The sequence below is a fragment of the Cardiocondyla obscurior genome, linkage group LG08, assembly GCF_019399895.1.
Source record: "Cardiocondyla obscurior isolate alpha-2009 linkage group LG08, Cobs3.1, whole genome shotgun sequence".
Taxonomy (NCBI): Eukaryota; Metazoa; Arthropoda; class Insecta; order Hymenoptera; family Formicidae; genus Cardiocondyla; species Cardiocondyla obscurior.
This window is the reverse complement of record NC_091871.1, coordinates 6,548,491-6,560,819: the sequence shown is the minus strand read 5'-3', so window position 1 is coordinate 6,560,819 and position 12,329 is coordinate 6,548,491. Positions and strand designations below refer to the sequence as shown.

Below are 12,329 nucleotides of genomic sequence, written 5' to 3'. Positions count from 1 at the left end.
TGCCGCAAGTAGCCGAAAACAAGTAGTTTTATATATTTTTTTTTGCTATGTTAAATAATTTTCCCACCCGAAATTTTTAATATTAAAAGAAAAAATCTTTGACTCACCGAATGATGCGCAGCAGCGGAGTTTACAGCGACCTGCAACAAATAAATATAAAATTTCATTTATAAATATACTGAAAATATTCAATGCTTTAAAAAAAAAATGTTTTTAACGCGTCTTTAAATAATTTAATAATTCTGTTCTTTAAATAATTTAATAATTTAATAGTTCTAATCAAAGTAATTAAAAATAAAGTTGTCTAACGTCAAAGAAGAAAATTAATTTTAACGTTTACGATTTTTAAGTAAAGAACAAGTGATGCTTACCCAGAGGTTGCTCCGCCGATGCATGTTGCCTCTCCCAGGCCTCCTCCTCCTCTCAGTACCAGAAACTTGATGATCTGCAACAAACAAATATAAAAATTTAATATAGAAGTGCTAAAAAAAAATTTTCACCATTAAAAAAATGTCTACGAATCTTCGATTAGTTCATTGATCAAAAAGAGCTATTGTTTTGTTCAGAAATAAAGTTATTCTTACCGTAGAGTTGGCCGTCCGGCGCCTGATGCCTTTCCGAGGCCTCCTCCTCCTCTCAGCACTAGAAACACGGATCGGATCCTCATCCCGCGCACAGGACAATGCAAAATCCACCCGACTGTTAACACGGCACTCCCGAAAACGTCCGGACGAACGACGACGACGGACGCGTTCATACCTCATCTCGATTCTTATCTAAAACAGGAACGAATAATTCGCGTCAAAGTCAACGACTTATGATCAACGTACATTATTTCTCGTCGCGTTCCGACCAATTTTTAACGTGCGTCTTAACCTATGCTAGCTACGCGTCCCGATTTACGCCACGAATTGCGCGCTTGGTCGGCGATGTAAATAAACATCTCGCACCGCGATGGCCGCTGATCAAGAGGTGATTACGTGCCATAATTTGCGCGGGACACGTACGCAGCGATCTCTCTCTATCCCGCGCGACTTCTATCTCTCTCTCTCTCTCTCTCTACCTAACCACAATGCACAAAATATTTTATTCCGAAATTAATGCTCGCGAGTCACGGCGATTATTCTAGAAACCCGAATATAACTAATGCGTAAATGGCGATGAAATATACTTTTCGTACGTGCTCTCCGGACTCGAAGCACTCGTCGGTGAAGCCGGCAAAGGTAGATCACGCCAGGGTGCATCCCGGCACCGCCAAACTCGCGTATCACTCGTAATGAGGAGAGACGATCTTCTCAGCACGTGCTGCGCGCTCGGCTACCGGAAGTGTAATAAAGTACACGCACCACGCACGTACGCTACTCCTCGGCGAAGGTAGATCACGCCAGGATGCATCCCGGCACCGCCAAACTTACGTATCGCCGCTGATAAAGAGAAACGTTTCCTCACCACGCGCCACACGCTCGGCCGCCGGAAGAGCGAGTGAGTGAGTGAGCCCCCGCGCATCCCCGCGCCTACTACCTCCACTCCAACACCTTCCGCCTTCTGTTACGAAATATATTACATAGAATATTATATTCAGCACTTGTCATATCGAGAAAAATGGTTCGCTAACAATAAGAATAACGTAATAATACTAAAAAAGAATTAAAAACGTAACTCATAAAAATATGTAACGAAATATTATATAGAATATTATATTCAGCACTTGTCATACCGAGAAAAATGGTTTGCTAACAATAAGAATAACGTAATAACACCAAAAAAAAGATTAAAAACGTAAAAAAAAAATATATATATACGTATATGTATAGTATATATGTAGATAGAACACACATGATACTTTGTTAAAATAAGATGCTGACGTGCGACTTAGAAAAAAAATTGTTAAATCGGCTTGACGCAAGATATACTACTCTGTCTCTTCATCTCGCCGCGAGTAGCTCTTGGTTTCAAGACAACGATTGAAAGCCAGAGCGTCGGTCGCGGTTCTAACTTGTATAGAACGCTGAGAAAGGAAAGCAACCTTCCTTCTTTGTCAGGAGAACCTATTGTCCTCTCGAGGATGGATGGGAACAACGCTCGTGGATACTGAATGTATCTCGGGATTATTTTCTCGAGCACTTGCAGCGCAAGATTTATCAATAAAGATATACATATAGACGGGTTATTCGGATTTCTACATTACTTACAACGTTTGTTTCAACCCAAGCGATTAATTCACATATCTTTTTAAAATAGAAAATAATATAATATAATAATATAATAATATAAAAATAAAATAATGAAATAATTAATAATATAATTTTGTATATTAATCTTTTTGTATTATAATTAAAGATAAAAATATGAAAGAGAATATTAAATTTTATTTTACTGCTTCCGTTTGTGCTCAAATATTTTTACACCATTTAAATTGTAATTAACTGGATTTCTAAAAAATATTCTTGCTAAGGAGATTACATGTAAGTTTACTTAACAACGAATTTGAATTATAAAATAAATTTTTCTATTTTAATTTAAGGGACTCGAGATATATTTCTTTTACATCTCCTTTCTGCGTCTACAGTGTACGTTTCATTCTCCTTCCCTCTCGCAATTTAACCTACGAGAAAGACTATTCGGGATACGGTCATAAATCATGACAAGTATTTCTTCGCCAGAGGGAAAACGTATTTCGCCACTTTACCACTCATTACATCCATTAAACTCAATTTTGTCATTTCCTTCCTCTCCTATGTCTTCGCAAGAGTAATGCGTTTTTTTTTTTTAATATTTTTTTCCTGCCTATGTCAATCTGAGAAAACATTCAATATTGTAACCCAATTGTCGAAATGTTGAAAGTACTTGGTAAGGATTTTTCGTGTTGAAAGAAAAGAAAAGAAAGGGAAAAATTCGTAAAAGCGGATGAAAGGTCGAGATCGCGCGGTTCGCGTTGCAAATATACGCGATTAAACGCGACTGACTCGTTTATTGTTGTATCAATATATCACGTGTGGCGGGTCTTATGTCATATTCAAGATTGGTGAGACAAGAATGCGCCGCCGTACCCCCCATGCGTGCTGGTCACTGCACTTCCGGCTGGGCGGCAATGCGTCTTGCAGTACGCACTTTGCATACGCACGCGATGCTGTCTGGCGGTGCTCGCGATAAGAAATTAGTATACATAGCGAACATAACTTTGCAACCTGTCATTTCCATCGTTCTCGCTCGTGCGCGTACAAGCAACAACAAAGTTGCAGTCCCCGAAAGAGAACCTTATTATCGAGAGATAACAGCTTATCAAAGGTCCATAAAAAAAAAAAAAAAATCTTATCTCTTCGCGTCTAATCCGGTTTGTTGTTAATTAATTTTTTAATTAATTTATTATTTAACTTATTAATTCTCTCTCTCTTTTTTTTTTAATAAATAAACGCAACAAAGAGAAAACATATGGACGGCGATTAGATGCCTCGAGATTCGCGAATTAATTTGATACCGAATACAAGAGGCTGCGTTATAGGCTGATCGATCGATCAACCCAGTATTGGGCAACGAGATCGGCTTAGTCGCACAGGTGCTTGGCGAACCCGTGGGTGCCGACTGTCTCGTGGGTGGTGCGAGAAGGCTTCGGGTCCCTGGTTTTTTTTTTTTATCTATCTTTCGGAAATATAAGGGTTTTCGTTGCGCGAGGTCACGGCACCCACGCTATCACGAACAGCTGCGATATACGACCAGTGAAAACTTCGTTACTTTCCTGCGTAGGACGACGGCAAGACGCGATTACAAACGAGTACCGAGCGACGACGTCGTCGTAACGAATAGATCGGTATCTGGATCTTTTTAATCGGGAGATTATTAATTTCCCGGTTATCGATTTCACTTATCTCGCGTCGATATATAAAGTTACTAGGTTCGACGGTGTAAATTTACGGCTCTGCACTTTCTAATTCACCCCGCTGTTTCTAAATATCAAACAATAATTAAGCGACTTTAATGAATAAAACCGTAAGCCATATATGTACTTATTTTAAATCCGTGCTATGTAGACGTAACCGTTTGCTCGTTAACTAAACGAGATTGATGATTACGTTTCGGAAACGGTGATCTAAATTGTGGGACTTGTCTGATCAATATAAGTAATCTATACGGGATTAATATAAGTAATCTATACGGGATAATTAATTCATCTGAGAATGTTATAGTTTGATGCGAAGATGACGATGTGGAATAAGGAATTTAGCGCAATTAGCACCATCGCCGACCCATTTCTCAGAATTCATCGATTATGAGATGAGCCGTGTGATTGCACACAAACCGCTGATTATCCTGAATCTCGAATCCTAGTGCAACTAAGTCGGAAATTACAATCTTTATGGGTCATGCGTGAAAGCTAATTAAATTTAATTAGAATGAAAGCGGAGTCGGAAAGGCAGAGAGATTACGCGTCTTCTTTTCCGGATCAAAGTACACGGCGTTATTTCAAAATAATATATGCATAAATTGTGAGTAACGTTTATAATTAACAAGCTACCGAGAATGAATGAAAAGTATCATTAAATTAAACGACTTGAATAGTACTAATATGCAGCTTGTTCGAAGGTCTCTTAAAGGTGTACAAAAATTAATTTGCAATCTTAAAATTGAACTCTTAAAATTAATTAATTAATAAGTACTTACTCGTTAACATTGTTGAAAGCTTGATTGTCGTTCTGCAAGTAGTTGAAGCACAGAGAATCCGAATTATGTCTCCAGACGACTTAAATAGTAGTAATATGCAGCTTGCTCGAAGATCTCTTAAAGCTGTACAAAAATTAATTTGCAATCTTAAAATTGAACTCTAGAAATTAATCAATTAATAAATACTTACTCGTTAACATTGTTGAAAGTTTGATTGTCGTTCTGCAAGTGGTTGAAGCACAGAGAATCCGAGTTACGTCTAGTTTTCGTTCACACCGTTGATGACACCACCGACTAACCATGGAACAATTCTATATAAGACCGTCGAACAAAGAAAGAAAAAGAAAACGACTTACCATGATGGTTCCTGCGATGTCCATATTGACGGAGCTTGCTCTTAGCGCCGCTTCATGATAAGAGGCAGCAGAACCAAAGCAAGAATATAACGCCACGACATCTGTTGCAGGTTTCTGTATTGACAGGAGACGATGCTGACCTGTTCTCGCGTTCACTGCGTGCGTATACGCTGTCGCATGAATTTTCGCAGGTGGTGATTTTTCGGTGCTGAAACGAGAGGAGCCCGGGGTGTTTCGCCGGTCAGCGTATTCGCACTCGAGGAGCAATAACACGAGTCCGAGGCGCCCTGGTCGTGGGGCGTAGCCCGAAATTGAGGAAGAAAAAAGGGCTGTCCGTAGTCGGCCCCGTGCAGCACGTATTCTCGCGTCGGATTTTGTGCTAATTCGTGAGAAGATTACGACAGCGTACACGTAAGAAAAGTTGAAAGAGGAAAGGAGAAGAAGAACGAAGACGGAGCACGTTAAGGACCGTCTGACAAGTGAGCCGCCTAGTTGTTGTTAAACATGTATTATGTCGAGACGATTTAAGTTAAATTTAATAACATCGTTTTGACTTTGAGAATTTCGGTTGCAGTGCACGCAGAGTAAGCGCGATTAAACGACGTTCTCTGAATTATCATCGTTGCGAATAAGAATCCCTGCCAATGTGCAATTCAGCGGATACTTCCTACGTACAGAAATTAAGCTATTTGCATCTTGGAGATGAGACTGCGGACGCTGGTGGTACGACTAGGGTCTCTGGTGCGAGGCCCGAGGCTCAAGTACCTGTATCGAGAAATGCAATCAACAGGAATGACGTTAGAGCGTCTGGTAGGCCAGTTGGTGCTATCGAGAGTTTTATTGAAGGTAATTCTACGGATATTTCTAGACAGGCGGCTGCCACTGACTACAAATTATATGAACGTGAAAACATAATAGCTGCTTCACGATTTGCTACACCAAAGCCAGTGGAGCAAATCAGTGCTCAGCAGCAGCAGCAGCAGAGTCAGACTCGCACAAGTCATCCACAGGCACCTGTTTATGAAAATATAGATTATTATCCTCACCAGAGTCAATCACATCCTCCTTATTATCATCCAATAGAATCTAGAAAAAGTCCCAAAAGCAGTCCCAGAGGTTCTCTAGTTGGTGATTCTTATGAAGGAAATTACAGAAAAGCTCAACCACAAGTGCCAACTGGCAATCGTTATCAAAGTGCATCACCAGCAAAAGAATTGCCGCCATACGAAGCACCACCGGTGTACGAAAACATCCAAGAGGTACACTTTTCAGAGATCATGCAGAATAAGCCAGGACCTCAGGTCCCACCAAATTATTATCACCCGGCGAATATCAATGGCGGTGATTACGTTGTTATGACTGGCAAGGTAGGACAATCTCCTAATCAACGTGGAATGACTCAAAGCTTGTCGTATACCCAGCAAAGAAGTAGCAATATACGAGGCCAAAGCTACGATGGCTCAAGTCTGCAGCGATCAATTGATTCGTCTACTGCTAAGTACTTACAGAGCTCATCCTCTGTTTCTTCAGATCTACAGTCTGGAAGAAGCGCTTATGTACCTCCTTCTGAATTACAACCACCAAATAGAAATTTTAATTACAATACTGACCAGCAGCAACAGCAGTCTCCAAGGCCTGGTTTACCATACCACAGTGAATCTCCACCGATACGCTTGCCACCAGAATCTCATGCCTATCGCGGCCTTTTGGAAAATGCTATAAGCGGACAACAAGGATTTCGCGGTACAAATCAGATTGACAATAGTCAATCTTCTCAATTTCGCCAGGATAATCCACAGAATTATAAACAATACGTTGAGACTTCAAGAACTACAAATGCAAATTTCACAGGTGACTCGCAAACCAGAAATTCTCCTGTATATGGAATTTATCCCGGAGAACAAACGGCATGTCGTAATCCTCCGTGTTACTCTCCAAATCGTGCGGTGCCTCAGAACGACAGAAACTATCACCACCAAGAGAACTTTCCTGCGAGAAACTCGCCTGTTTATTCGTCAAATCGTTCCGCGGAGCACTTAAGATTAGGCGCGCTGCAGCAAAGTGATAGAAGCTACATGTCAGACGTATCAGAACTTTTACCTGCGAGGAATTCACCTCTGTACTCACCGAGTCGGAGTGATCCTGCTAGAGCCATAATTGCCAACAACAACGCAGTGAGAGAATCTCCAAAAGCAAGCCCGACACATGGTCAGATGCCATTAGATATTACTTCGCAAAATAAAATTAATTCACCAAGACACGGTCAGTCTCTTCCATCGGCCAGTGTTATGGGAAGTCTTATTCGTGGACAGGTTCAAGCTCCTGTCAATAGTGCTTCAACCAACGAAATTGACACTAATGCTGGCCCCAGAATTACTAGCCTTCCTCCAGGTGTTACCAGCGGTGTTGCAGGACCCGTCCTCTTAAACGCCGGTGTGCCTGTGTTAGAAAGATCTTCCGATCTGGAATTGGAAGAAAGAAAATCTGTTAGCCCGCCAATCAAGCCTGCACCTGGCAAAGGATTGTTACCCTACAACGTTATTTCTAGACCGTCGGTGAGTTCATACGCTAGTATAATATTTGTTTAGAAATTCTGTGCTTTTAAAAATCTTGTTTCTGCGTAACAAATTTTATTTAAACTTTCAATGCATGTGTGTAGTCTTCCTCTTTATTTTTCATCATATACTTTGTTATTTTCATTATATATTAAAAAAAAAAAATTTTAACTATAAAGTAACGTAAGATAAATGAATGTGAAAGAAAGAAAAGAACATCCTCTTCATTATTTAACTTTGACAAATTTTAAACACGTAAGATTTGGAAAACCGCTTATGATTTCATCTTCACGAAATTCTTCACGCATTCAGTGAGTCACGATCGGTAAATTTTTCATCGTTGACAAGCATTCAGATATTTTATTCATGAGAGAGATATTTGTAATTCTATTATTCTTTTTTATCTGTTTTCTACGTTTTTCCTGTAATTATCTATTCATTTGTCCCACGAAAATCGAAAATACGCGAAAACAATAACGCATTTGCACGTTCTTTAAAGATCAAGAGTTAATTAATAATTACTTTTATTACTTTTCGCAATATCGTGACGCTCCAAACTATATGTAAAAAATAAAAAAATAAAATTATATGTGTTAATTATGAATTCAATCATTAATACATTGTTCTCCGTGCAAATTATGTCTCTCAGGGACCAACGGAAGCGGAAAGAAAGATCGAAGAGTTAACGAGACAGCTCGAAGAGGAAATGGAAAAGCAAGAGGAGGAGGGGGAGTACTTCGGTGAGGAAAAAAATAGAAAAAAAAAAAATTAAATTTACTTGTGCGATGGGTTATTCGCTCATTCCGGAAAACCGAGATTATCATTACGTGTCCCAGGACTTCCACGCGGTAACGAGCCGTCCTAAACGCTATATCCCCCGCTTTTTTCGATACTTCCCGACGCCGTCCACATTTTTGTTCCTCCTTCGCGCCTTCTTTCGCATCCGCGACGAAAGGACGAAGAGGCGAGGAATCGAGGAAACGACGGTCGCAGGTTCGTACGGTACGATCGCCCGGGAGTAAATCCATAATTTTAGATATTTCTCTGAAACGCTAAGCGGCCACGATACGGCAAGGCTGTGCCAATTCCCACGGCGCGAGCCCGCGCCGGGTGGACCGGTTTCGGAAAACGGAGTCGAGTTTCGGTACGTCGCGGACACTTTTTTAACGCGACACTTCGTTGACATTCACTCTCCCGCGCGGCGCGTTAACTTCCACCCACATATCTCTCTCCCGCGTCTTTCTCTTGCGTAAAGGGCCGAGGGCGCGTACGACGCATAGGTGCATACGTAAACAGATAGCTCACTCGGCTTCTTACGGCTCTTTAAAGTCGCGCTCTTTTAAAGTAGCGCTCATACATATCAATGCCCGCGTTGGCCCGATGTAACAATGTACAATCGATCATTTTTTTGCGGCTTCCCCGTGCCGAACGCGACAATAGCGCGTGTTCAGCGATTACGCAATTTCGCAAGACTTGCGAGTGGTAATGCGTGTCAATATATCAGATCTGATACCGATGGAACAAAGTTTCACTTATAAATTTTATTTAAAAAAAAAAAAAAAAGTAAAATTGTACGACGCGATAATACTCGGGAAGGAATAATTGGCCCGCTCTTCTTCGAGGTATAAACGCGTCGCGAAGAAACGTGAAAGTAGATATGCTAATGTAACGATAATTAGAAAGAAAAAAAAAAGACAAAAAAAGAAAGAAAGAAATAAAAAGAAAGAGAACTAAATGTGAACGCAGCCTAACTCGCGCAATAAGGAATGGAGCACGGAGCGGACAGGAACCTCGGTTGAGCGAGGCAATGTCAGTCGAGAAGTATTATAGCAAGCGTTTAGGCGTAAACGTAATGTCTCCGTAGTTGCTTTCGTACTTGGGTGATCGGTAGTCTTCGCGGAACGTTCTGTACGAGCAGCCGCGTCGTCGTCGCAAATCTCATTATAGCCAAACCCGACCAAGTTGGCAAGTGCGACTCGGTTCTGGCTAAGCCGATTCGTTAAGACTTGCCGTGTGTGAACGCGTGCAAGTTTGAAAAAAAAAAAAATTTTCATACACCCAGGAATGGCGGGATCGCTGCTGCCCATCGAAAGCTGTAAGTTCGCGTGCCTCCTTTCTTCACCTAAGCTCTCGGCCAGCTCGGACGATTTTTAAAACGGCGACCCTGACGTACGTGCCACATTGTCACGTTCGTCGATGGGTGGTATTTTTAACTCCCCCGATGGCGAAGCCCCGATTCTTGAACTCCGTGCGAACCGTACGCGTTCCTCCGCTGACGTGCTTTTCAGGGCTCGCACTTTCGCGAAGTAATCCAACTTTCCGTCGAAGCTCGTACTTCGTACCGTCGGCAAACTGTAGCGATTTTAATGCGAATTACCGATATAATTTTTCATTTTTTTTTTTACGCTGTCGGGATTTAGAAATCCACGCGACGTGTTACTTTATAAACATTTTTTTGATATACGCGATAACGCGACGGAAGGATGGATTTCCTTTTTATTATTTCGAGAAGTAGAGCGTGGAGTTTCACGTGAATATTTTCTTGCCGATAGGTATTTGCCATACATGCGGTGAGAAGGTAACCGGCGCCGGACAGGCTTGTCAAGCGATGGGCAATCTCTATCATACCAATTGCTTCATATGCTGTTCCTGCGGAAGGGCCCTGCGCGGCAAAGCTTTCTACAACGTCCACGGGAGAGTTTATTGCGAGGAAGACTACTTGGTATGTGAACCGTTTGATTCAAACGATGTGATTGAAATGACAGTTAATCGCTCGCGTAAAGGTCCACTTATTCATACAAATCGTTGCCCGCAGTACTCTGGTTTCCAGCAGACAGCCGAGAAGTGTGCAATTTGCGGCCACCTTATCATGGAAATGGTAAAACGACGAGTTTGGTCATTATCATTCGCCAGGCTTCGATAGCGATACGGTGTTAACGTCCGACTTTTACTTTCCAGATACTGCAGGCAATGGGCAAGTCGTATCACCCGGGCTGCTTCAGGTGTTGCGTGTGCAACGAGTGCCTCGATGGCGTGCCCTTCACGGTCGACGTTGACAATAAGATCTATTGTGTAAACGATTACCACAGAATGTTTGCGCCCAAGTGCGCGTCTTGTGGAAAGGGAATCACGCCAGTAGAGGTATGCGCACTGAAAATGTGCTCGCTTACGTCATCCGCGGAGCGCGACAGCCCCGGCATTCCTGACGAGACCGTCTTTTTACGAGCCGCGGCTCTTTTCTATTTTAGGGAACCGAGGAGACGGTCAGGGTGGTCTCGATGGACAAAGACTTTCACGTGGATTGCTACGTTTGCGAAGACTGCGGCATGCAATTGACCGACGAGCCGGACAAGCGGTGCTACCCACTTGACGGCAGGCTTATGTGCCGTGCGTGTCACATCCAACGCATATCGCACACGCAGCCGCGGGCACCGCAGCCGGTGTCCGCCAGCTATCAATTTATGGGCTAAGTGTACTGACATTCGAGTTTCTGTCGAACTGCGCACGTAACGATCATCCTTCAACGAGATATATAGATCAATTAGACAAGCTGGAAGAAACATTCCCGAATTTAGTAGCATCACACTTGCGTATGCACACATATACCACAAACTAAATTCTAGTCTTGAAGGTAAATTATCTCCGCAAGATTTGATTGAAAAGCGAACGATAACGTCCCACGATTTAATTGGGATACAATTTTTTATTCTAAGGCACATTTGCTACACTAGACGCAGGTCGATAACAAAAACGAAATGTTTTGCGAGAGAATAGAATATTATGACGATTCTGCATTTATGCATAATTTTTTTTTCGAGTTATTTGTATTAAAATCGTAGCCTTGGCTGCACGTTTTAGCTGTTACGCGGGATTTTTACTGTAATTAACAGTTGTCACCGTTAACCTTTTGAAGTATATACGCTAATCTAATTACTAGTATCTTACGAAGAGTAAATTATCAAATCTATACATGACAAGAGCGGCTGTTAACGATAAAAGATAATCAATCGCCTATTGCGTATTAAGTACGTTTTTTTATCGCAAAAGGAATGCAATTTTTATTATTCAGATTTTTTAAACGAAAGATGAATTCAATATTTATCACAAGACTGGCTTTAGGAAAGTAAATCTATTTCGTCTGGGATCAATTTGACGTATTATGCACGTAGCATGATTGAGTACAAGTTCTTTTTCTGTAATCAAAGATAATCGATTATCATAATAAGTGGTATGTACATTTTTAATATATGCAATTCTTATTTATTTAGCAAAAAAAAAAAGAAAAAAAAAAGAAAGAAAGAAAAAGTCTGCGAATGCAGTGGTTTTACTAGGATGAACGAGTTGCGCAGGCAACTGTGATATAGTAGCATAATAATTATGCGTTTTTAAGCAGGACCTTCATACTTTTTATCGTATGTATGTATATTTTATATCCGGCACGCAATCAAGATTTCTGGCGAAACGAATCTCAGAAATATTTCTGCGAGGTTTTCCCCATCGATTATAAAATTCATCGTACTTCACGTAGCACTCATTAACAATATTTATTAAGATAGATGTACCGTCGCACTCGCGTGACATAAAGATTATCGGTATACTTCGAAAACTAATGACGCCGTTTGCGTTTTTCGCAACGCAGAAACTGGAAAAAAAAAGTATTTGGGCATGCTGTAATAATAAATGTACGACAATATAGCATAAAAAAAAAACGCACAACTCGAGCTGCCAAATTTTATAGCTATTGTTATTCCTCAAGATT

At 41.2% G+C, this 12,329-nt stretch overlaps 2 protein-coding genes across 5 annotated transcripts in view; one reads left to right on the top strand and one right to left on the bottom strand.

The window, feature by feature from the left end:
- Window positions 1–1,042, bottom strand: part of Rau (RA domain-containing protein rau) — a 39,108-nt gene extending 38,066 nt beyond the window's left edge. The window contains exons 1-3 of one of the 2 annotated variants that reach the window (XM_070660947.1): window positions 585–1,042; window positions 372–445; window positions 108–140 (exon numbers count right to left, since the gene is read on the bottom strand). In XM_070660947.1, coding sequence (XP_070517048.1) covers window positions 108–140; window positions 372–395 — 57 coding nt within the window. In that variant the 5' untranslated portion in view covers window positions 396–445; window positions 585–1,042. Of the gene's footprint in view, window positions 1–107; window positions 141–371; window positions 446–584 lie in introns of those variants that run through there. The other variant, XM_070660946.1, reaches the window with a different exon arrangement.
- A 4,127-nt stretch (window positions 1,043–5,169) lies between these two features.
- Jub (LIM domain-containing protein jub) lies at window positions 5,170–11,875 on the top strand. Of its 3 annotated transcripts, none has more exons than XM_070660065.1 (6): window positions 5,170–5,494; window positions 5,590–7,570; window positions 8,220–8,310; window positions 10,123–10,448; window positions 10,529–10,711; window positions 10,819–11,875. In XM_070660065.1, exons 2-6 carry the CDS (start codon window positions 5,660–5,662, stop codon window positions 11,038–11,040), a joined length of 2,733 nt encoding a protein of 910 aa, XP_070516166.1. In that variant the 5' UTR covers window positions 5,170–5,494; window positions 5,590–5,659; the 3' UTR covers window positions 11,041–11,875. The 3 variants fall into 3 exon arrangements, with proteins under 3 accessions (XP_070516166.1, XP_070516167.1, XP_070516165.1); XM_070660066.1 differs by having other exon boundaries at window positions 5,170–7,570; window positions 10,123–10,292; window positions 10,386–10,448; XM_070660064.1 differs by having other exon boundaries at window positions 5,170–7,570.
- Window positions 11,876–12,329: the final 454 nt, after the last annotated feature.